At 40.4% G+C, this 24,753-nt stretch overlaps 1 protein-coding gene and 1 pseudogene across 1 annotated transcript; both read right to left on the minus strand.

The window, feature by feature from the left end:
- Positions 1–1,447: 1,447 nt before the first annotated feature.
- Positions 1,448–15,829, minus strand: LOC127630780 (E3 ubiquitin-protein ligase ARIH2-like). The gene is made up of 15 exons (XM_052108550.1): positions 15,686–15,829; positions 12,285–12,713; positions 10,688–10,755; positions 9,896–9,974; positions 8,567–8,708; positions 8,336–8,457; positions 7,760–7,869; positions 5,534–5,651; positions 5,393–5,443; positions 5,225–5,246; positions 4,961–5,112; positions 3,895–4,038; positions 3,458–3,526; positions 2,196–2,303; positions 1,448–2,092 (listed from the first exon to the last, which is right to left on the minus strand). The coding sequence occupies exons 2-15, from the start codon at positions 12,504–12,506 to the stop codon at positions 2,021–2,023; spliced, it is 1,479 nt and encodes a 492-aa protein (XP_051964510.1). The 5' UTR covers positions 12,507–12,713; positions 15,686–15,829; the 3' UTR covers positions 1,448–2,020.
- A 3,084-nt stretch (positions 15,830–18,913) lies between these two features.
- Positions 18,914–22,102, minus strand: LOC127630563 (DNA repair protein complementing XP-C cells-like; annotated as a pseudogene).
- Between the last annotated feature and the right edge of the window lie 2,651 nt (positions 22,103–24,753).

Consider the following 24,753-nt stretch of genomic DNA (forward strand, 5'->3'; position numbering starts at 1 on the left):
GATTGGGGTCGGCACAGATAGCTGGGTCAGTTTGGTTGAGAGAAGTTCAGGCATGGTGGTAGGCCGAACTGAAATCCACAAATAGGATCCGTGCATAAATCCCAGGTCTGTCGAGGTGTTGCAGGATATAATTGAGTCCCATGTTGACAGCATCATCCACAGTTAAGTCGATAAGTAAACTGAAGGGGGGTCCATCAGGGGTCCAGTGATGTCCTTCAGGTAGGCCAAAACCATTATCTCAAACTCTCAGTCTCTCCTTTCTCGGAGTATAATTTATAATAGGTCAGTTTGACCTTTGTACATGCTTTCCAGTGTCCATACAAAAACTTCTGAAAGATCATCTTTGTCATGGATAATCATAAATATATGACGGTCACAGAACCGTTGAAAAGTAAAGTATATTGTTATATCAATTTAATAAAATTTACTGATGTTTACTGGGGAATTGAACCCAGTTCTCTATTCCTAGACCAACCGGCCATTCTATTATCTGCAAACAACAATTTTCTTTAACTTATAAGTATAACTTGTATAGTAATTTAAGCAATTAATTTTAGAGTAAATGCCTATTATTGACACACATCAGCCTATTATGCTTTACTGTTGTATATAAAAGAAATCCACTTGCGATTTACTGCTCTTGATAACCAGTGTCCCACGTCAACATGGGAAACCAGATGATTAAAATTGCTCTTAAAATGTTAAGATTCATTAGATCAGACACCAATGAAACAAAGCTGGTTAATAATGATACAAATAATAATAATGTGCAAAACGTCTTTTCTTTACTGACAATTCCCATTTTGAACGAATCTGCTGAAAAGGCACTTCTGAATGAGGCTGTAGGCCTACTAACACGAGCTCAGCTCTGGTGGTTGATGCGTTATTCAGGCGAGTCGACTCCCTATATAAAATACACAAATATGCGATAAAGTTTTGTCCAGGATATTTTTTTATTTTTTTAAACCAGCCGTGAAGTAGAGTGTGGTTATGGTTGTTTGTACCCCCATTCTTGGCGCACGCGCTCTGCGTTAGTGAACTTAAATTTCTTCGATTAAATTTTATCTCGCGTACACAGCCGCTGCCTTTATTTGTCTCCCATGACCTGAATATGCAGTCGCGGGAGCTCAATGGCTACAGTGCGCGCAATCTTCAAACAACTTCTCCTTAATTTTCCTTAAATTAACTCAATAGGTCCACATATACCAATTTGATATATTAGACCATAAACCGTTTTCGCCCTTTGTCACTAAAATAAATGTTTTGTATAAAGTTTATTTATTAAAATACCAAATACTTAAGGGTCCATAGTAATTCAATAGAATTTAACATATTAAAAACGGCATAAACCACACACCTTTTCATGGTATATACTGTATATGTTGCACTTGCATCTTTAGAGAGCTTAATAAATGTGTGTATGCACAATAAATCACAAGAGTCGCTATCTGCTTTAAAAACTTTTTCTCAGTAGCTATTTCTGTATTAATGTACAACCGTTGAAAATTACAGCATTTTTTTTTTTTTTTTCATATTTTTTTTTTTTCAGTGTTTTTTCAAATGATAACTATCAACAGCCATTTCCAGGGGGGAAAAACATAGGAGAGCAAGAGTGAGAAAAAAAGAAGGCAGAAGTTATGGCTGGAGCAAAGATGGAGAGAAAGAGTCAGACTGTGTTTGGTGGAGTGTTTTGAGTGTGTGCGTGTAATGTCAGCTGGCATGGGGATGTGAGAATACAACGTGTGTGTATATATGAGTATGTTGGCATACAATTGTACTATTCTCAAACCCTGGAGCCAAGTAAAGATTAGAAAGCAAAAAACGGGAGCATTGATGAAGGAAAGAATGACCAAAGGGGGAAAATACAGCTTTGAAAGACAGGCCATGAATGAGAGAAATAGAAAGACAATGTCTTTAGATGCAGTGTAGAGTGTTGACAAAAAGAGTGGAGGGGTTCTTTGTGGGGCAAGACAGTTGAGAGAAGACAGAACTCAATGTGGACTTGTTGATGGACGGCTGTTTAGGTGTCATGGAAGTCCTTCAGCAGTGTGCGTCTCTTCTGCTCAGCAATGTGCATCTGATTCTCCAGATCCTACAGAGAGAGAGAGAGAGAGAGACAGACAAAGCAAATATAAGAATTTAACTGTTATTTTCTCCTTTTCACATCTTCCCCCAGCCATTGTTCCCTCTCTCACCCCTCTATCGTTGGCGCTTGGCTCTCCTCTCTCATAACTGTCTGCTCTCTCCACTTTCCATGACAGGTTCTCAATCTCTGCCTCCAGCTGTGCCTGCTGATACTCAAACTACAGGAAATAAATACACATTCAAATTAGATTTGTTACCCAGACAAGAGACAGATATTAAAGAGATCAGATACTTTTAATGAAAGATTCACATCCTAAAGAGATGGGTCATGCAAAAATGAATTAAAGTACTTCAATTATTATTAGTACATTAAAGTACTAGGTGTACTTAAGACCAAACCAACACCAGACCCCTTAAGACCCAGACTAGACCTTTCAAGACCCAGATACAGATCAAAACCTGTCGGTCCAAGGACCAGACAGTACATTTTAATGAACCAAGATTCTGAATTTATTGCAGCAATCATTTCAAACAGTCAACAATCAAACTTTAACCACCTTTTTGTTTCAGGTTTTTCCCAAGAAAAATTCCTCATATGAATAAAGCAGAGAAATCTCAACTTTTTGGTGTTCTTTACCACCCCTCAACACTTTCTCCGCACCGCTGTCAATCCCACATAGCACCTCGCAAGCGTGGCTCTTGATTTACTGATGCATAAAACAGCGATAAACTAATTCAGGAACACAGTTCTCAGCTTGTTTGGGATGTGTAGCTACATAAACAAAGCATGCAGTACATTTCTACTAATCAATATTATTAATATTGGTTACAATATCAAAGGAAATAATCTTCAGTTTTGATTTTTGTCATAATCGTGCTTCGTGCAGCCTTACTCCTGGCAACAACTCATAAGAATACTTGCCACTCGCGCAACATGGCTACCGTGAGTAAAGTCAAAGCCTCTATATGACAGTTTTAATTATTAATCACAAATTACTGCTTTGTGTTGTTAGACCATAGTTCTTGCACTTTCATTCGTGTGATGAGAGAGCCAGAGATTGTCGAAACATGCATGATGACACAGAGGCAGAAGTACTTGCAAATTCACAGTAATTTGTAAATATGACACAAACTAGTGGTTGAAATAATTAGCGCATTTAGGTAACACACTGCAGTCTTGACTAAGACCATAAGCTGAGACCCAGACCAAGACCATATTTATATGGTCTCAAGAGGTCTTGAGCACAAGACTCCAACTCTTGGACATGAGGGTGAGTACGTTAAGGCTGAATTTTTATTTTTGGGTCAACTATCCTTTAAATGCAGTTGCTGATTAACAAAGATGATTCCGAGTGTATGAATGGATGCTTACCAGTTTTTTGCGGGGTCCAGACTCCATGTAGTAGGCATAAGGATAGGTGTACTGCAGTGTGTAACGACACTATGGAGAGAGCACACCAGACAGTGTGTGAGTGTCTGGGAGCACTGAATGCATTTACCAGTGCATGAGGAATACGAATATATATGAATTGAGCATGAATCCGTGAATTTATGTGTGGCTAGTTGACATGAAATTTCAAACAGTGGGAGCGATGTATGACATGCGATTCATAGCCTAAACCTACAACATTTTTATCATTCTTGTCTAATTATTATTCACACAGTTTTATGGCCTCACATTAATAGAGTACACTGAATATTTTTTCTTATCCAGAAACCCTTAAACTCCTTAACTGACTCTCCCCGCATTTAGTGTATCATAAATCCCATAAATGACAAGCAGACCTAGCTGTTGGAATCCGCATGTACCTTGGCCAGTAGCTTGGCAGCATTTTGCAGGTACTGCCAGTCAATCCAGGTGCCCAGATTATTCATCACTCTCTCCTGAATCTTCTCCTGGATCCGCTGGTATGTCTGTGCTTCAAGTTGCAAGCTCTTATTGTGGTTCTCCCACTAAACACACATAGAGAATGTACAGATATGCCTACATATTGTCACATCATCTACTGTCTCTTCACATAAACAGTTCACACGATCCTCATCCCTTGCATATTAATCCCTCACTGGACTACAACTCCCATCATACATTGCCTCCCACCATTTTCTCTAACACCTGTTCATTGTTGCTTGTTATCTGTGTATTTAAACCCTGTTGTTCCATCATTCTGTGCAAAGTCTTGCCAGTTCTTTTCTAGTCTGCAATTCTGAGCGTTTATTCCCGTTTGCCTTTTTGGATTTTTGACCTGTGCCTGTTTATTGTGGATTTTTGACTCTTGTGTTCCACATTTTGGATTTGTCTGCCTCTCTGGACTCTTTTCTGGTTTTGACCTTAGCCCGTTTGATCACTCTATTAAATCTGCATATGGATCCTATGTGTGCCTCACAGTCTGGTTCATTACACATGTCTACATTTAGACTCCAAGAAAGTAACTATCAATAGTTATTAAGCTACAAAAATAGCCTTTTAAAAATCTCTCTGAAATGAAATTATCCCTTTTGTTAATAAGATCCATAAATATAGAATTAACAGTAGCACAGTGAAAGAAAACTCCTTTTGCCACCCATAAAATAGAATGAGAGAGAAAATGTATCAGTGCACTTTATGCCTGTCTGCACAATCGGGCACAAAACATGCTTTGCGCAAAAAACATGAAAGCAAACGCTTCTAGATATCCAGCTCGACATTCCAAAATAATGTAATGAAAATATTGCACCCTTGAGTACTGAGGTTTTTTATCGCCATAATGCATGTTAAGTATGTAAGACAACACCTCACGCTTCCAATTCGTTGGCATTTGCTGTCTTGCTCAAAACATCTAAATTCTAATATTTTATTAATCAGAGCTTTTCTGGAATATGTGTGTTTCTGTCTCACCCTCTCAAAGTAGAACAGGTACTTTTTGAGAGCCTCCCTGGCCTGGGCCTGTTGGCTTTGATTCACGATGTCTGGATTCTCTTTGTAGCGGCTGCATTCGTAGTACTCACTGCCATGAGTCTTCCAATCACCCAGACACATCCAGCAGAAATCTAAGTACACCCATAACAACAGCCATATTAAAATCAAGAACACTTCATCCTCCACTGTAATTTTAATTTAACTTCTAGACACCAAAAATCAAAGGGGGAAAAAAAATCATACCATGTTTACACTTGGAGCATTGCTGCAAAGAGAAATGGACAAAAACATGTTGAGTGAAAACAAACCTCACTTATTTCACCTTGAGTTTTAATTTGTTTTTATTTGATCCACTACTGATGGCAACATAGGGACTGAAAAGGAGAGTATTAAAGAGTGTGCACTACTCACCATGTGGTTGCATCCTCCATTCTTCTCAATGCAGATATTGCACTTAGGGCACTGAGGGTGAAATCAAAGCAGTCAACACAGACTGAACCTAAGTGTATACTAATTCGACTTGTGTATTAAACTAAACCTGCATGTTCTTACGTCCTTAGTGTGTGCACTGATGTAGTTGGCTGTCTCAGAGTCATCTGCACATTTTGTCAGCCATTTGCGAATGGTAGCACAGTCTGTGGGGGCATGGTACATCTGTCTGCATTTAAAACTGAAGAGGACACAATCCATTCAAATGTCATATACTATACCACAAACTGGAATTTAAATGTTTGAAGCAGAATTAAAATACAAGCATGTTACAGAGTTCCCATACTTTTTTACCAATTAATTTCTATTACCTTTCCAGTTATTCATGATAACTGGAAAAATAACAAATATTTTGATTCAGACCGATTCACTTATGAATCATTCAGAGCGATATGTAAACCAATTTTGACGGATTCATAGAAAAGAACAGAATAAAAAGAATTATTCAATTATAAATCAAACAGCAATATGGCTTGCAAGTATGAAAATGTACACCGATGTGCCAAAACATTATGACCACTCACAGGTGAAGTGAATAACATTGATTATCTCCTAACAAGGCCGCATGTCAAGGTCTGGGTAGATTGGATGGTAAGCGAACAATAAGTTCTCATAGTGAACGTGTTGAATGCAGGAGAAATGGGCAGGAGTAAAGACATGAGTGACTTTGACAAGGGCCAAATTGTTATGGCCAGACGACTGGGTGAGTAGTGGTCCGAGGAGGGACAAACCACAAACCAGCAACAGGGTGTTGGGCACCTAAGGCTCATCGTTGCTCGAGGGCAACGAAGGCCATCCAATCTTGTCTGAACTGACAGAAGGTCTACTGAGGCACAAGTCACAAACATTTTTAATGATGGTCAGTGTATCACACCCTGCTGCGTAGACTGGAAGAGTGCCCATGATGACCCCTGTCCACCATCGAAAGCGCCTACAATAGGTATGTGAGTGTCGGAACTGGACCTTGGAGCAGTGGAAGAAGGATGCCTGGTCCGATGAGTCACATTGACGGCAATGTACATGTGCACCATTTACCTGGGAAAGTGCTGGCACCAGGATGCACTGTAGGAAGATGACAAATCGGTGGAGGCAGTGTGATGCTCTGGGAAATGTTCTTCTGGGAAACCCTGTGTCCGCCCATTCATGTGGACATCAATTTGACATGTGCCACCTACCTCAGCATCATTGCAGACCAGGTACACCCCTTCATGGTATTCCCAAAATGGCAGTGGCCTCTTTCAGCAGGATAATAAGCCCTGCCACACTACACTTGCCACACTACAACTTGATGCAGAGTTTCATGTGTTGCCCAGGCCTCCAAATTCCCCACATCTCAATCTTATTGAGCATCTGTGGAATGTGCAAGACCAACAAGTCTGATCCACTGCGCAACAGTCAGGACTTGAAGGATCTGCTGCTAATATCTTGGTGCCAGATACCACAGGACACCTTCAGGGGTCTTGTAAACTCAATGCCTCGGCACTGTTTGGTGACACGCGGAGGACCAATAGCATATTAGGCAGGTGGTCATATTGTTTTGGCTCATCAGTGTATATTGACTATTGAGATTTTCCTGACTTTTCCATGACTAAGATTGTATTACGATTTTGCCAATACGGACAATTACGGTGGTGGAAAAGGCTGAAAATTGCTGTTAGGTTGTTTAAAAATAAATGTAAAGAATGTTTAGAAATGTCTTCCTTAATATGACAGGCCCAGACAAGGATGCTAAAGAGTCCAAAATGAATAAAATCCCTGATGAGGTTTATTGTTGAACCCAATAATAATGAAGATTTGGTGCATAATGTGGAACTTCTGTAAATAAGCCCAAACCCCACAAGGGGCCCTTATTTTGAATAAGACTTGGCTCTGTTATAATGCTCTATCTTTAAGTATTTACCCAATTAATTTTAATAGCCTAAATTTATTCACCAGATGAAGAGATTTACATTAGGTTTGATGAGGATTAAGCTTTATTATTTTTCACAAGATATGAAGTTGGAGACACGATGTATGTGCTGACGGGGATGTTTCCATAAAAACGCATTTTTTTAAATAGTTTTTATTTATTTTTTCCAACTGAAAACACTTGATTATCAAATCAAACAAAATACACTTTGGAGTGAGGATAAAAATATGAATGAATTGTCAATAATTTAGGTGCAGCAAATCCTCATGTGATTGTTTATATTTTATTTATTTAAGTCCATTATATTTCCAGTTTACCATGACCATAGGAACCCTGATGTTACAATGGAGTGAATATGTGTGCGCAGGTTTGTGTAATACCAGAAAACCTCCCCGCAGCAGCTGCACTGGACTCTACGAGCTCGAGGTTTCTGCACCTGTATAACTATTGGACAGTCTGCACCAGGACACAGCTGCAACTGGAAATGACTCTGCAGACAAACAGAAACACAAACAGGTTCAAAGGAATAGTTTACCCCAAAAATAAAAATTCTGTTTTTATTTACCCTCATGGCATTGCAAACTTCTGTCTGAAAAATCTGACTTCTGCTGAAAACAAAAGTTAATTATTTGAAGAATATCCTGGCCAAAAATTTGGTCTATTCCTCACACAAAGCTGCCATAAGGCTTCAGAAGACTAGGAATACAGACCACATTTATGATACAATTTGTTTTGTAATTTTGGAACTTGACTGCCCCACTCCTCATTCACTTTCATTATATGGAAAAGAGTGCCACAATACTCTTCAAAACTTCAAAGTCATACAAATTTGCAACGACATGAGGGTGAATTAATAATGAAAGAATATTTAATTTTGGATGAACAATTCCTTTAAGACAGATCATTTAAATAGCCTATTTAAGTCTCTCCTTGCATTTGATAAGACAGACACACACCTCCACGTAGTCCCTGAAGAGGTAGCGTCTGTATTTGTCCTTCAGTTCTTCGCTGGGCAGCAGAGGAAGAACAAAATCATCTGGCATTCGAAGAGAGCAGTCCTGCGCCATGCAGGAGATCTCTAAGCACACACAAAATCCATGTCGGAGATCAAATAATATGTTGTAATTTGCCATACACAGCCTTGCCCTCACTTTTCATGCTCAGAGAGTGTGTGCAAGTACGCTCACCTACTCCCACGCCATCTTTGACAAGTACAGTGCAGTGCTGCTCCCAGCATGCCTTGCAAAAGGAGTGCTGACATGGTAGAGAGAGTAAAGTATCTCTCCGAACCAGCTGCAGACACACCCCACACTGCAGTGACACCCCAGTCTGAACACAACACAAAAAAGAGAGGAAAGTCCAGTTATTGACACACTGCACAAAAGCAAAGCCAAGAATGCCATTTGACATATCAGTCATTCATACATTTATGCATTTGGCAGATGCTTTTATCCAAAGTGACTTACAGTGCACTTATTGCAGGGACAATCACCCCTGAGCAACCTGGAGTTAAGTGCCTTGCTCAAGGACACAATGGTGGTGGCCGTGGGGTTCGAACCAGCGACCTTCTGATTAACAGTTATGTGCTTTAGCCAACTACGCCACCACCAATCAAGTGTCATTGATTTAGTTAATGCACTATGTTGAGCAATCGCTGTGAACATCACAATCAACAAACCAATGGTAAGTTTGTCCCAACCATTTCCATCAGCACTCTGTCAATTCAAAGGGGATTCAAGAGATATTTTCAAATACCTTTAAAGGGATCCAAAAATTTAAATTCTGTCATCATTCACTCACCCTCAAGATATGGGGTGATGACTCACCCCATATGACTTACTTTCTTCTGTGGAACACAAAAGGAGATGTTAGGCAAAATGTTAGTCTCAGTCACCATTCATTTTCATTGTATGGAACATGGAATTCGCCCTCATGGAAGAGATTGGTGACAGAGGCTACATTCTGCCTAACATCTCATTTTGTGTTCCACAGAAGAATAAATGTCACAGGCTGGAATGACAGAATGTTGGAATGTTTTGGCTGAACTATCCCTTTAACATTGCATTTTAGAGTTTGCAATCATCTTGGGGAAAACAAATGTTTAGGTGGTTGTATAAAAAATTATTTACGTTGATTTCAGGGATTTTCAAAATCCCTAACTCGAGACCAAAATTTCAGACTCTAATTTCTCCTAGAGGTTTCGAGCTACATACACCAAACTCAGCACATATATTTAGCTTGATCTAACGTGGGTTGCTACATTTTTTCTAACTGATCGTAATTGCTTTCTTGTAAAATTACCCAAATTCAATCAGTCTCGCTGTCTGTCAGGCATATAAAATCTTCAAACCTTTTTACGCTGTTTTAAACTTTCAGGCAAGGTTTTGTGGAGTCAGCATTCAATGCTTGTCTTGACAAACTTTACTTTTCTAGCTGTAAACCTGTATGTGTACTACAAGGGATATAGACCTATAAATGAGAATTCTCAAGCTTAAACACACATTTTTAGTACTCACGGGGAGAGATCTGCAGGTGCTTGTGGGCTGGGTGTGGGCATGTGCTTCACAAAGCAACTGAGAAGAATTGGACTTACACCTTCAAACATAGAAAACACATTCATATATTGTGTTAGAAATAATGGATAACTGACAAAAGAAACATACCCACAACTTTTTTGGTTTCAACATCAAGATTTTAGGTTTAAGCTGAAGTGTGTAATTTCTGCATCACAAGCCCTACCAAACGGAATTGCAAAAATAAACATTGTTTTCAAACAGCCATCCAAATACATCCCATCTCCATTGATCAAACATCAAATAGTCCAGCCCCCAACTCATGCCATTAGTTGAGTGTCGTTGTTGTGTCAGGATGGCAGGAATTTTTTTTATCACCAGACACAGCGTGTTAAACCTACGAATGGCTATCTTATAGTTGTCTTTGCATATTTAGCTGGGATAGAAGATAGAATTCTAACACCGAAAAAGTTACACAGTTCAGCTTTATCCATGTATACGGGAAGGCGCAGATTTCAGGTGAGCTTGTCAACATTTTTATCACATTTAGCTTTAGTGCAGTTCATTTAAATAGTCCTGCGGTGGGACACATTTTACATGATGGAGTCTCTGAAGTGTAATGTCATAAAAGCATGATAAAAAAATCATACAAGAATTTGAAAAAATAGCTTCAGACTGTTTTTAATTATTATTGCATGACACACTGCAGGACACTGCTTAAACTGCTCGACTTTTCATGTCCACTACCCAAAAATGTCTACATAGCTTTGTTTGCATGTTGTTGTCTTGCATTACCTTTCGAGTATTTGTGACACCTGCCATTGAAACTGTACAAGGACCAGTTTGGCTACAGCTGGTGATACCTGAAGAAAGAGACAGTCGCTTTGTACTGGCAAAACCAAACCCACTGAACATTCTAAACAAATTATGGTTTGAAAACAAACTCACACACACAGATAAAAACATGCTGTTAAAGGAATGTTCTGGGTTCAAAACAAGTTCATCTTAATCGACAGCAATTGTGCCATAATGTTGATTACCACAAAAATTATTTTGACTCGTCCCTCCTTTTCTTTAAAAAACAAAACAAAAAGAGGGGCCTGGGTAGACTACCACCCCTAAAGTTGTGAGTTTGAATCCTGGGTGTGCTGAGTGAATCCAGCCAGGTCTCCGAAGCAACCAAATTGGTTGTGGTTCTCGCTCAGCGCGTGGCAAGTTGTGCGTGGATCGCGGAGAGTAGCATGAGCCTCCACATGCCCTAACCCTAAGTCTCTGTGGTGTCATGTACAACGAGCCATATGATAAGATGCCGGATTGACTGTCTCAGAAGTTGAGGCAACTGAGACCACACGGATTGAGGCGAATAACCACGCCACCATGAGGACCTATTAAGTAGTGGTAATAGGGCATTCCAAACTGGGAGAAAAGGTCCAAACTTTGGAGGGTTTAAAAGCAGAAATGAGAAGCTTGTAATTTTATAAAAGCATTTACATTAGGATGTAACAGATGCCTGGGTAGCTCAGCGAGTATTGATGCTGACTACCACCCCTGGAGTCACGAGTTCGAATCCAGGACGTGCTGAGTGACTAAAGCCAGGTCTCCTAAGCAACCAAATTGGCCCGGTTGCTAGGGTGGGTAGAGTCAAATGGGGTAACCTCCTTGTGGTCACTATAATGTGGTTCTCCCTCTTGGTGGGGCATGTGGCGAGTTGTGCGTGGATGCCGCGGAGAATAGCGTGAAGCCTCTACATGCGTGATGTCTCCGCGGTAATGCACTCAACAAGCCATGTGATAAGATGAACAGATTGACGGTCTTAGACACGGAGGCAAATGAGATTCGTCCTCTGCCACCCGGATTAAAGCGAGTCACTACGTCACCACAAGGATTTAGAGCGCATAGGGAATTGGGCATTACAATTGGGTAAAAACAAAAAAGCACATCATTTTTACAATAGTTGTAGAAGTTTAGGTTTCGTTGACATCGTCATAGCAACGAAGATGTAAAATTGGCTATAACGTTACAAAGAAAAGTTTAGTAAGTGATTTTATCACACAAAAATCAGGTTAACATGCATATTGTTTACGTCTTGTGGCTATACTTTTGAAACGGTGAGTATTTTGACAAACAATTTGGTCCCCATTCACTTCCATTTTAAGTGCCTCACTGTAATACAGATTTTTTTCTTTTTTAAAGAAAAGGACGGACGAGCCAAAATAAATTTTTGTGGTAATCAATATTATGCTACAAATGCTGTCGATTGAGCTTACCTTGTATTGAACTCAGAACATTCCTTTGAAGTATTCTCAGCGAACACTAAACCTGCTAAACATCTCTGCCAAACATAGACTGTTCCAAGAACAAAATCTCACATTCTCTCTTTTTGGTCACATACCTTCAGGGCACTGGCTATACTGTGGACTTCCTCAGTAAGTACCCTCTGGCTCTCTTTGTATGTCAAACAATTGAAATGGTATTCTTCTGGGTCAAATGGCTCTTCTATTGCTACGTCGTCGTCAAGTCCTTCATAATAATGATCGATGTCACCCTCTACTCCATCTTCATCATCAAATTCCTCGTTACTGTCTGAGGCTTGGCTACTCATGTCCACAGACATAGCCCTCTGGGCGCACCCTTTCTCTGACTGACAGCTGCTCTCCACCAATCCGCAGCTTCTGAGCTGCTGCCCTCCACCCCAGACTGGAACACGTATCCCAGTGGGCTCTTGTGGCTTTTAGCAGCACCGAAAAAAGCAGAAGAAATCACACTCCCCGTCATTCATGAGGAACTGCAGCGAGGGATGAGCTGAGAGGGAGAAATAATACTGAAAAAGAGAATGAACAAACACATTATTTGGGAACTGGTGACTTGACTATACATGGTAAATCATCATGTCATTTACATAACAGGCAAATGTTTCAACACACTTAACTGAATTTATATTTCTTATGATCTTAATGTAATTTTGTAATCTAAGTAGTGCAAGTAGTATGTTATGCTGGGTTCAAGTCATGTCCTGGCAACTGTGAAGTTATCCATTTCTGTCAACACTCATAATGCCAAACCGGCTTTGTTGTTGATAACAGCAAAATATTTTAACTACATTTTCACCACAATATGTTGTTGCAAAACATTTAAGAACAAAGAAAATGTTCCTGGTAATGATGGCATAACAAACAGAAATATGTGTTCACTACCTTTTAACTGTTGAGGCTGCTGCCATATAGGTTCTTTTCACATGACGTCACGACTGTCAATTCTTAGCTTTCATACAATTCTGAGATTACAACTTGTAATTACGAGTCCTACAAAGACGTGAACACTTTTTACAAGTCGGAATCTCGTAATTACAGTAATTCCGACATGTTGTGAATGCACCATTAATACTGAAAATGCAACAAAAAGAAGTGTACTACGAGTGTCTGGATGATGCACTTCTTCAACCGTCAAAACGAAGTGTGACATTTTGGACACTTCTTGCACTCAGCACTCGCGGCTTGCCGTACGAGTCCCCTGGCTGTGTTGGTGGTCTGACAAAACAATTGTAAATAATGGAGAATGTAGAAACTAGCAAAACTTTAGTGGACACAGCACTTTACAATTGTAAGTTGAATGATTTACCATCACCTCACGCTGTGTGAACCTGTCTGTACAAGTGTTGAACTGAGGTTGGCAAATGCGCTAAAGCTAGCAGCAACACATCGAATGCTTCAGTGTAGTAGAAAAACACATTAAGTGTTAAATTTGGGACAATATTACACTTTGAAAATTCATACACTACATGGCTGAGTGCATAGTATTTATTGTAAGTGCATAGTGTACCTCATGTCATTTGGGACACAGCTACTTTTTTACAACACAGAAGCATTCACTGTTTAACAGCTGTAGGAAGTGACGTTTCAAACGCATGTGATGTGTTGCAGCTTGCTGCAGTGTGTTAGCCAACCTTAGTTCAACACTTGTAGCTTAAATAATGTACATATTCACACAGCTGGAGTGATGTTAAAGCATTCAACTTCCATTTGTAAGGTGCTGTATCCACTGAGGTTTTGCTAGTTTCTACAATCTCCATTATTTGCAATTGTTTTGTCAGACCAGTAACGCTGTGTGGTAACTCCACCCATTCCGCTACATACGGCAAGCTGCGAGCATTTAGTGCATGAAGTGTCCAACATTCCACACTCCGTTTTGATGGTTGAAGAAATGGATCATCTGGGTACTTGTAGTACAATTCTTTTTGTTGCATTTTCACTTTTCAGCGTTAACATACTAATCACACTTCTTACACTTCTAAATGATGTAGTATAGTGCAGAAGTGTGCGGACTGGGAAACACCTTTACATTTTTTTAATCGATGTGTTGGACCACATAGTGAAGGAAAAGTGGCCAATAAGTTCCCAACATCCATGTGAACTCCTTCAATTCAGTTTCACAAGAATCCTTGTGTTGTCAACTCATTAAGTTGGTTGAGAAATCAAGGGTGGTAACTTTGAAGAAGCTAAAATATAAGTTTTGATTATATACTTGTGTTTTTTCAAAGTTTTGATGACTTTCCTAATAATCTTAAATGTGCAAAAAAGCAATAGAATGAGTAAGTGTCCAATACATTTGACTGGCAGTGTTTTTCCAAGAACATGGGAGATGGACAGAACATTAGGCTGGTGTTTCAAGGAGGTCTTGCAAATGTCCTCAATTACAGAGGGTCAATGACATTCACAGAGCCAAAACCAGTGGTCAAGGAGTGTTCCCTTATCTACACATCAACACACCTTGAAAATTACATCTGAAGGCTGCCCTTGAAGATGTTCATCTCAGTGTTAACAGTCGCGAAGAATTCTTTGCGAGTAAAGGGCCATTCACGCCGAAAGCGTTTTAGTGTCCGTATTTAGTGCGCGCTAGATGGACGTCTTTGACTGTTGCGCTGCGCTTTTTAGACGACGTGTCAGATAAAACGCGCGTCCAGAGACATATGCGTTGCGTTTGTCCTTTTTATCGCAGGTACGCGTTGGGTCTGAACGGCCCCTAAGACAATAATAAACTCCTGCAGGACAGCGCACATGCAAAGCGGCTTAGTGCTCCATTTTAACGGATTACACGGCATACTGACCGGACAACGGGAGCAGGGGAGGCCGCGTGACCGCACGTCTGATGATCAAAAAGATCAGAGCTCTGCGTGTGTGCGCACGCGGATGTGATGACAGTCAAGGATTCCTTTTGAGTAAACACTTAAGTGCACAGACAATTACACGTGAACAGGGGGTCAATGAGCGGCTGCTGCCGTCATGTAGCGGGACAGTAGCCCACAGTCATGGGACGGGTGGAACTGGGTGGAATGCATAATATCACATTCAGCTGACAAACAGATCGCGGTTTAAGTGTGGGGAAAGAGGGAGATCAAGGCTTGCAAACTCACAGTATTGACAGTACGGGCTCTGCTTTGTTTACTCCACATGAATCGGGCCGCACCAGCTTTTGCTTCTCTCTAGATCAGCAGCAGCAATTACATTCAGCGGCACGATCGATGCGCTGGCTGGAGTCCCTCTCTGCTGCCTGATCACCCCTTAGTATCTATTGTTCTAGTACGTGCACACCACAGTTAAAAGGGCACAGGGACCGTTCAAAAACTGTTTAAGCGTTTATTCTCGCTTTAAACGCTTTATTCACAGTCCGCCGCCTGCGCGCACTCCAGCTCGGGGATTTGTATGTAAACAAGGCCGTTTTTTGTGCGCGCGATAAAGCCACTGCTTTTATCGTTCAAAGCCCCCCCACCATGTTTAACATAACGACTTTACTCACCTGCCGAACCGCCACTCGACGCTAGCTGAAAGGAGAAATCGCTACTGAGCTTCGATCCGTTCGATGAGTCGTATCAGAGCTGAATATCGGAAGTACGGGGGATTCTACCGCAGCGTCACTTCCGCGTCCGATTGAGGCTGTTTTCCACACTGAACTTCGAGGAGGGGCCACACACACTTGAGGCGTCATGTCCATTCAAAGTAAGGGGGCATGTGCCCCCTCAGATATTTGAGCCAAGAGGATTTTAAATTGATTACTTGAACTTCTGAATATGTAAAAATGCAATCAAATGCAACCATTACTGATACAATTGATTAAAACTGGTGTTTATACAGTTTCCTGTGAATTATACTGCTTGTTGCAGCAATATGAACTTTGCATAAATGGTGGTGGTGGGTTGGGTTTGGTTGACCCTGATGCCCTCTCAAACAAATGTAAGTGCATGTTGCCCCTGCTTGCAGGCACGCTCACACACAATCTCACACACAATCTCAGGCACTCATGCAAATTTAGGTCAACAAAACAAGAGAGCTGATTTACAGTGTGCAATTGCAGGTAAATGCAAACAGAGATCAGTGACCTCAATAGAGGCACAACTTTTGAGATTATTTGGCTGCTTTGATAAAGTAAAGGCTTACTTTTTAGATGACTAATATATTCATTAAGGAACATTACTATTACTAGGTCTTTTAAAGACTAGATTAGCTCACGTGAATGTCTTTTTAAAATGTTAAATTGTAAACAATAAAGATTTGTAGAAAATGAAATGACTATATATAGGCCTAGTATTGGAAGGATACTTATAGAAGTATTTTCTATATCAGTGTTTCCCAACATTTTTGCCTTGAGTACCACCACCAGAGCAACATCAGTGAGGCTCAAGTAGCCAACCCCTTTAGCACCACAAAACCAAAGATATGCACAAAAGACTAAAAATCATTTATAGCAGACCATGACATTGTCTGATTTATTCACAATTATAAAAACACAAGACAGAGTTGATGTAAAATGAGGACACAAATTTGATACAGTTTTACATAGAAAATATCATTTAAAGTTGGCCTTATGTATAGTGTGATATCTTACAGGTCCCTCCCTTTTTTTAAACACTTTGTTTGGCAGTTTAACATTGTGACCTCTTGCTGAGGAAAGGTTAAGTTACATGTGCTTCCAAGTATAGAGCATTCATTTAAAAAAAAATTCCAATGAAATTATTTCACAACATAAGTAATGAATGCCCTGAGTATACACATTTTTATTATTATTAATTTCTTGATTTTTAACGTAAAAGAATACTTTTTATGTAGGACATGTTGTGTCCCTTATCTCAAGTGATATTGATCAATCAGTATTGGTTAGATCTTTGGGAATCCCTATATCAATACCCATTAGAGCTGGTTATTCCAATTATTTTGGGTATATTTTTTTGTTATAATGTCCCTTTTGCTTACATATGAAAGAAATTCTCTCTCAGCTAATGCTGTTGTTTTTACTGGGGACCTTCTAACTTGCTACATTACAAAATATACATTTTACAAATTGTATAAAAAAAAAATATATATATATATATATATATATATATATATATATATATATATATATATATATATATATATATATATATAGTTTTTCATAATTCCAGTCACATTTTAGGTTTTTAAAAATGACAAATTAAGAACAAATTCCATGTATTCCATCAATAAATATGATCTCTAAATTATATTATATTGCATTCATATGTTTCATTACATATGTATTGTTTACATCGTTTGTGCTATTTACCAGTATTTACATTGATATAGAACAAGAGCTGAAACAGTGCCCCTCGCATATAAATGGACACACCTGGTTTCTTTAGCGCACATGTGCTATGTGTGATTTGAATTAATGTTTGTTTTTTCTTGTTTTTTGAAAAGAACAGAAAGGATATTAAATGAGACAAATAGCTTACATGGATCTCATCTTTGGACACACACGACAAGGAACAACTCAAACCAAACTTTTACTCTCAACACAGTGAAAAGATCTCAGTGCTGAACTTTTTCCCATCCCTAATCCCTATTATTTTGATATTTTAAGAAATGGCTTAATTCCCTCCAATTGGGAATCAAATAAGCGGACACAGAAGCTGCAACATAACTGTTGTTTATTTGTATGTTTTTCAACAGTGTGTTCTATAAAAATATGTATTTTGATACAAAATTACATAATTGCTTGGAGGTATTTCAGTAGATTTTACTAGATCAAAATACCTGTGTTCAAACACAGAGTTGGAGATTGTGTATTGATATAGGGAAGTTAACAGGTTTTTGTAGATAATCTATGCATATAAATGTAGAAAAAAAAGAGTAAATTAAGTAAATAGACTGCAGATTTCATCACACTTTTTCAAAAGGGAAGAGATGTTTCTGAGACTGTTCACAACTAGATACTACACACATTAAACAGGAGCAAATATTCTAGACTGCTAAGATAAAAATTGTTGGTTAATTTGATTACAAGAAAGTAAAACCAAGGAACTGGAGTGTTACTAAGATTACAATCCTGCCCCGTTCACACCGCCAACAACATTTGTTGCTAGTGGGCGTTCCTACTGCCGTCGCTCTAACGTTATTGGTGGACTGCATGTCTGGTCATAGTAGCTTTTGAAATGCTGATTACAGATGATTCTACCAGTAAAACAAAGATATCATTCTAATTTGACAAGAAATCAGTTCTCTTGCCAGTAAAAATGAACAGTCTGCAGGGTGAGTGCTTTATATAATCTGCAGCAGTGCTCATTGCATCACATCATTAACAAGACAAACAATCTATTAAAAAAATGAATCAAACTCACTCAGAATGCCAACAGTTTCTGACACATCATTGATTTATTATATCCATGCACATGGTTATAGGCAAATGATATAGAGCAGTGAAATCCCTCACAAAATTAAAACCTCTCTGACTTTTCTGGATTCGACACCAACTTTTCTCAACTTTGTCGCGTCGCTCGCCACGTCCACATCTTGTTGCAACAAATATTGTCGCTCGTGTCTCCAGAAGTCGGTATGCACTCATTGAAAATGAATGGCATCCTGTTGTTTTGTTGCTCACGGTGTTAACGGAGCTTTAGGTAATATACTACAAGTTGATTTGAATAAAAACTCTTTCCTAAATGACAAGTGGCCATTAAGCATGATGTATATGTATCTTCAAATGTTTATGTTTTTGCATTCGTTGTTTTAATCAGAAATGCATTAATGAGAAAAACACTCTAATAAATAATAAAAATATACAGAAAACGTAAAAAAAATACTCTACCTTGTATGGTTCTTCTCCTAGTCGAACAGTTCTTGCTTCCTTCAGCCAGGTATCTCTCAAAAAGAGCGTGTGCACACTGTCTCTGAAAACAAACAACAACAGACAAATAAGCAGTAAGTGTATCCACCACAACAGGCTCAAAAGTAAAAAATAAACAAGGCTGCAAAAAAATAAAAAATAGAAAAAAAAATTGCATATATTGCAGGTGGTTTACAAATCACGAGACAGGCCTACACAAGCAATAATGCATATTTACAACATTGTAGCTACATTGAAAAAGTCCACAAGAACATTGAGTATACTCAAGAGGGTTTACCGTGAGTAAACTGGTTCTCCTCTGCAGTAGCCCAAGACGGCATATTTCAGCAGGTGCCTCTTTAGAGCATAGAGTGGATGGTTCTTATATTCGGATACTGATGTTGGTAATGGCTTATCCATTAAAATTGCCTGCATCTGTAAATGAGGAGCACATGTGAGTCAGGATGTACAGTGCTGTTTTATTTTAATTTAATTTAGCATTGTTCTAATGTGACAGTTTCTTTTTGTTCCTCATACAGTTTGTTGTTGCATATTATATTATCAGCATAACAATTTGATTGAAACATTTCTGAATTTATTAGTATTTGCCAAGTGCCCCTTTTGCTTTAATGACAGCATGCACTCAAGCTGGCATGGACTCCACAAGTTTGTCCCAAACCTGATGATCCATGTTATCCCAGCATAATTTGAGAATATTTGAAAAAGAATCTTGTGTGGCACAACGGAAGCAAGGATATCTTTAAAGGATTAGTTCACCCAAAAATGAAAATTCTTGCATCCTTTACTCATCCTCATTCATCTCAAATGTGTATGACTTTCTTCTGCAGAACACAAATGAAGATTTTTAGAAGAAAAGCTCAGCTCTGTAGGTCCATACAAGTTAATGGTGACTAAAACTTTGAAGCTCCAAAAAAGGCAATCTAATTGGTTTTGGATGTGAACAGACCAAAATATACAGTGGTATAATATACTAAATGTTTTTGGACGCTTAAGATGAACTTAAAAATGCATGAAAATGAATTCCTTTGCATTTGGGAACAAAACATCAAACCAATTTGCATTTATTGTAAAGAACGATAACATAAGCACACTTTTCAAGCAGAACATTTAACAAATAGAATGCTTTAAATGATAAAACAGCAGATATATGGTTTAAGACAAAAATCTATTTGGACACTTGATAATGGCTTAATTTAAGATTACATGTTCAAGTATATTCATTTTTAGAAATGTGGAATCAAATGTGATCTCAGTAATTTTGACCGTGGCATGATTTTTGGTGCCAGACGGGCCGGTTTGAGTATTTCTGTAACTGCTGATCTCCTGGGATTTTCACGCACAACAGTGTCTAGAGTTTGCTCAGAATGGTGCTTCTGTTCTGTGGACCGCTCTTGTCAAGACATTTCCACTGGATGTTTTTCTGAGTAAATTCTAGAGACTGTTGTGTGTGAAAATCCCAGGAGATCAGCAGTTACAGAAATACAGAGATCACATTTTTCCCCATTCTGATGGTCGATGTGTACATTAACTGAAGCTCCTGACCCATATCTGCATGTATTGCACTGCTGCCACATGAATGGCTGATTAGATAATCGCATGAATATGTAGGTGTACAGGTGTATCTAATAAAGTGGTCACTGAGTGTAAGCACTGTGAAGAATTTTTAGAAAGTCACCTTACAGGTATGGAGCGAAATTAATAAGTTGTGACAGAATTTTCATTTTTGGATGAATAATTCCTTTAAACTCTCATTGCCTTTCTTACACACACTCACTTCCTCTCTCTGTCTCTTGTGAGCCATGTCAGGTGTCTCAATCTCAATTTCCAAAGGTTTAGATGGAACGTCTAGTCCTGTTGAAGCCACAGGACCAAGTGGTGCTGAGAAAACACACAATTCAAACAAGATACTGCAAGTGTACATGATTCATGACACACTGGTTTAGAAAACTAGTTCCCAGACCCAAATTAAATGGACCCTACACAAAGATTTAAATATATCAATGATTCACAATAAAATACCTTCCACCTCCTCCCAGTCGTTGTCCTCATCCTCACTCTCTTCCTCCTCTTCTTTCACTTGTTTTGATGGTAGTGAGCACTATATAAACATGGGACTCGTCCCCTCACTGAGTCACTCAAGTCCTCTGGTTCTTCTGTTTTAACTATGGTGTCCTGGAAATACTTGCTTGTCTTCTCATCAGAGGGATCTCTTGCCTTTTTGGACGCTCGAGGTCCCACTTTGGGGTTTTCGAGGTTGTTTTTGCCCACCATGCCATTTTCTGAAATAGACAAACAAGCCATGAATGACAACTTTATTATCAGCTTAACAGGCATGAAGTTGACATCAGTCAGGATGCTGAGAAAACATAGAAGGTCTGACATTGCTGCACTTAATTGACGGGTTAATTGATTATTCAGTCTCAAAGCTTATTTTTAATATGTGCATGTATGTATTTTTATTAATTAAGTCTTATAAACATTGTCTGCAAATACATTTGACCAAAAGCTAATTACATTTCACTTAGAGGCTGTCAATCAAAACAAATTCATCCTAAAGCACACACTTCCCAACATATATCTGACCCCAAAGATACATTCTGGACACACCCACACTGACTTATTTGACCATCACATACAGTGACTGTACTGCATATTGGTATTGAAGGGAAGATGTTTACGTTCATAGTGCACCAGTAAATAGAGACACAAGAGAACTCAAGCGAGAGTGAGCCTGCACACCTGCACTTTCCAGCTGTCGGCATCAACCGTGCACTAAATACAAACAAGTACAGTTCATTAATTTAAGTGCTCAAGTTTGAGCAGATTTATCTTAGCAGCAGATAGCTTTATTAATAAGTTTCAACGTTGCAGAGCAATACCCGAATTTTATAGAGAGTTGATACCTTTGATTTTCTGTGTTTTGGATGCCGGTTTGTTCTTTGCCATCTGCTTCGGTTTCTTTGTGGCCGTTTTCTGCTCAGTATCTTTTCTTAGCCAGTTTGTTGCAGCTGAGCGATCGCGGACTGTTTCAGGACAAGTGATATCTATTGTGTTCAGAGAAAGAGAGACATGCATTACAGGTGGACTTGTGTAATGTAACCAGAAACCCCGTTACCCAACATAATCACTTCAGACCTTTCATAACATTTAATGCATGCACATGCTTGCGGAGCACCAAGCAGCCGTCACATTCGCAATTCCGCATCCTACTAGGTTGTAGAATTGTAGTGTGATGATTTCAACACTAGAGGTCAGTGTTGCACACGGTTCTTTCATTTTAGTTCGCAAAGAGGTGATAACCGCTGGGAAAAAATGTCCCAAGAAGAAATATTTTAGCAAAAGGAAAAAACAATTCATTAAAAGACTAAATAATGTCTATTCACTTGACTTCTAAAAATGTATGGGTAAGATCATTTAAATGACCATAATTTGTTATTATCAGTACTTTATTATTAGTAGTAAGCTGGTAGGCCTACTAGTTTGAGTGTGTGTGTGTGTGTGTGTGTGTGTGTGTGTGTGTGTGTGTGTGTGTGTGTGTGTGTGTGTGTGTGATTGAGTGAGTGAATGAGTGTGTGTGTGCGGGTTTGTGGGGTTTACGAGGACATTAGGTTACAAACTGGTAATTACAAGGGTATTATGCTATAAATGTGGTTCCCTATCGAGAGGTCTCTCCTATTGCGTAAGTAGCTTACGCTATAGAAAATCTCAGTTTCTCGAGAAATATTGAAGTCTTTATGTAAAACGCATTGCAGCTGCACAGCAGACAGCGATGAGCGAGGCAGCTCGGTCATTGGCTGTGCCGCGGCAACTGCTCGAACCAATGATGGGGGCGACTCTGAATGCACGACCAATGGGCGCGCGCCTCGTGTTCGCGCGCTCAGAGCCTGCCGAAATTAGCATAGGCAGGCTATATAATCGTTTTCACCGCAAACGAGCCGGCTTCCACCGTGGTGCCACCTCCGTTCGAGCCGCGCAAGAAAAAGCGCCACTCACAGAGGCTGCCAGAGCACGCCGACTTAGGTGACGTCACGCCGGCTCAGTCCCCGCGTACATCACCGCTACCAGAAATCTCCCCGCCGCCAGTCCACTTCACGAGAGCGGACCTGCACCCCCCCAACAAAGCGGTGGGTCTCGTCTCGTTCGGCACATCAGGGGACGACGATGGAAAGGATGACAGCCTCTCTCTTGACGCTGCATCCGACGACTGGCCGGGCTTGTTCGACCCCGCGCCATCGACATCAGCGGACACGAGCGCGGGCACCAGCATGGACTCGGAAATCGTCCGTATCCTGTCAAAAGCCGTGGAAGACCTCGGGCTCGACTGGTCTTCCCCGGAAAAACCCACCCACAGCCGGCTGGACGAGTGGTTCCTGCAGGGGCGCCGGCAGGCCCCCCGACAGAGACCCTCTCCTTTCTTCCCTGAGGTCCACGACGAGCTCACAAAGTCGTGGAAAGCCCCGCATTCTGCTCGCCTAAAGCCTTCTTTTTCTTCCTCGCTCTCCTCAGTGGACGGCGCGAGAGAAAGAGGCTACGAGGCAACTCCGCCCCTCGAGGAGACCTACAAGTTTTTCAGGCCAAACTTCTCCGCACCATGGACGAGTCTGGACCTGAACCCGAGGCTTTCAAGGACCTGCGCTATCTGCTCCAGCTCGTCTCAGAACCTGCCCCAGCAGCAGCAGCGAGCCAGGGCAGAGCCGCCCGTCTCCCAGCCGAAGAGCAGACCTGAAAAGGACGCTCGACGCAGCTCGCGTTCCGCTGGCCGAAGAAAGCCGCACGAGCAACGAGGTCCTCGGCCCAGAATCACTCTGAACACGGAGCCTTGTAAGTCTTCCTAGCAACAGGAAGAAAAAGAGAGAGTACGTGTCTCGCAAAAGCCGGACCGCTCTCTCTCAAACATCTAAAACATTACCCAGTCCCCTTACAGGCGGCTGGAAATGTCTATACAGCAGTCAATGGGCCAGTCATAAAACTCGCTCACCTGCAATCAAACGCCGTTTTTACGGCGACACACAGAAATCACGAAAAGAGTCATTTTCTGCCTGTGTCACTAAGGGTTCACATGTCCACACTAAAGTGCGCATTCCCACATATCAATACTGTCCAAACAGTGCCAAATACCTCCCTAGTTCAGGCTGGATGTCCCAAAATGTAGATCGTGTGCCTATTGTCATGTATGCACCACTACACACAAGCACTGTTCCCACAGTTATAAACACTTCCCCAGTAAAAACGGGAAATACTATAAGTGTAGCGCGCGTGCCTGCTGTACTGCACGCACCCCTACACACAGCTACCCATACAGTTTCAAACAGCTCTCTATTTCATGCCGCAAGCATCACAGATGCAATGTGCGAGCAAAGAAACTCCCCGCTAAATGCGGAAAGCTTTATGAATGTGGCGCGCGTGCCTATTATGATGTATGCACCCCCACCCCAAAACACTGTTCATACAGTTGCAAGCATCTCTCCGACTCATGCTGTGAGCATCTCAGAGATAGCGCACGTGCCTGTACTCTCACACGCACCCCTGCACTCGGCACTCAATACGGCTGCTCAGCGCGCACCTGCGCCTCTGAGAGCCGTAGACTTTGTGTTAGCACAAAGCGATTTGCCGGTGGGGCCCATACGTCACTGCGACACGACCCTAGCCATCATTCAGCCCATATCTGTGCGAGCAGAAGCCTGGGAAAAAATCCCCGACATGCCGAAATGGGTTTTGAACATAAT

This window comes from Xyrauchen texanus, chromosome 37 (assembly GCF_025860055.1).
Source record: "Xyrauchen texanus isolate HMW12.3.18 chromosome 37, RBS_HiC_50CHRs, whole genome shotgun sequence".
Taxonomy (NCBI): Eukaryota; Metazoa; Chordata; class Actinopteri; order Cypriniformes; family Catostomidae; genus Xyrauchen; species Xyrauchen texanus.

Coding starts and splice junctions, on each gene's coding strand:
- LOC127630780 (XM_052108550.1), bottom strand. CDS start 12,506: ATGTCTGTGGACATGAGTAGCCAAGCCTCAGACAGTAACGAGGAATTT. Junction 5,444..5,533: donor TCAGTGCACACACTAAGGAC/GTAAGAACATGC, acceptor TTTCACCCTCAG/TGCCCTAAGTGCAATATCTG. Junction 2,093..2,195: donor CAAGCGCCAACGATAGAGGG/GTGAGAGAGGGA, acceptor CTCTCTCTGTAG/GATCTGGAGAATCAGATGCA.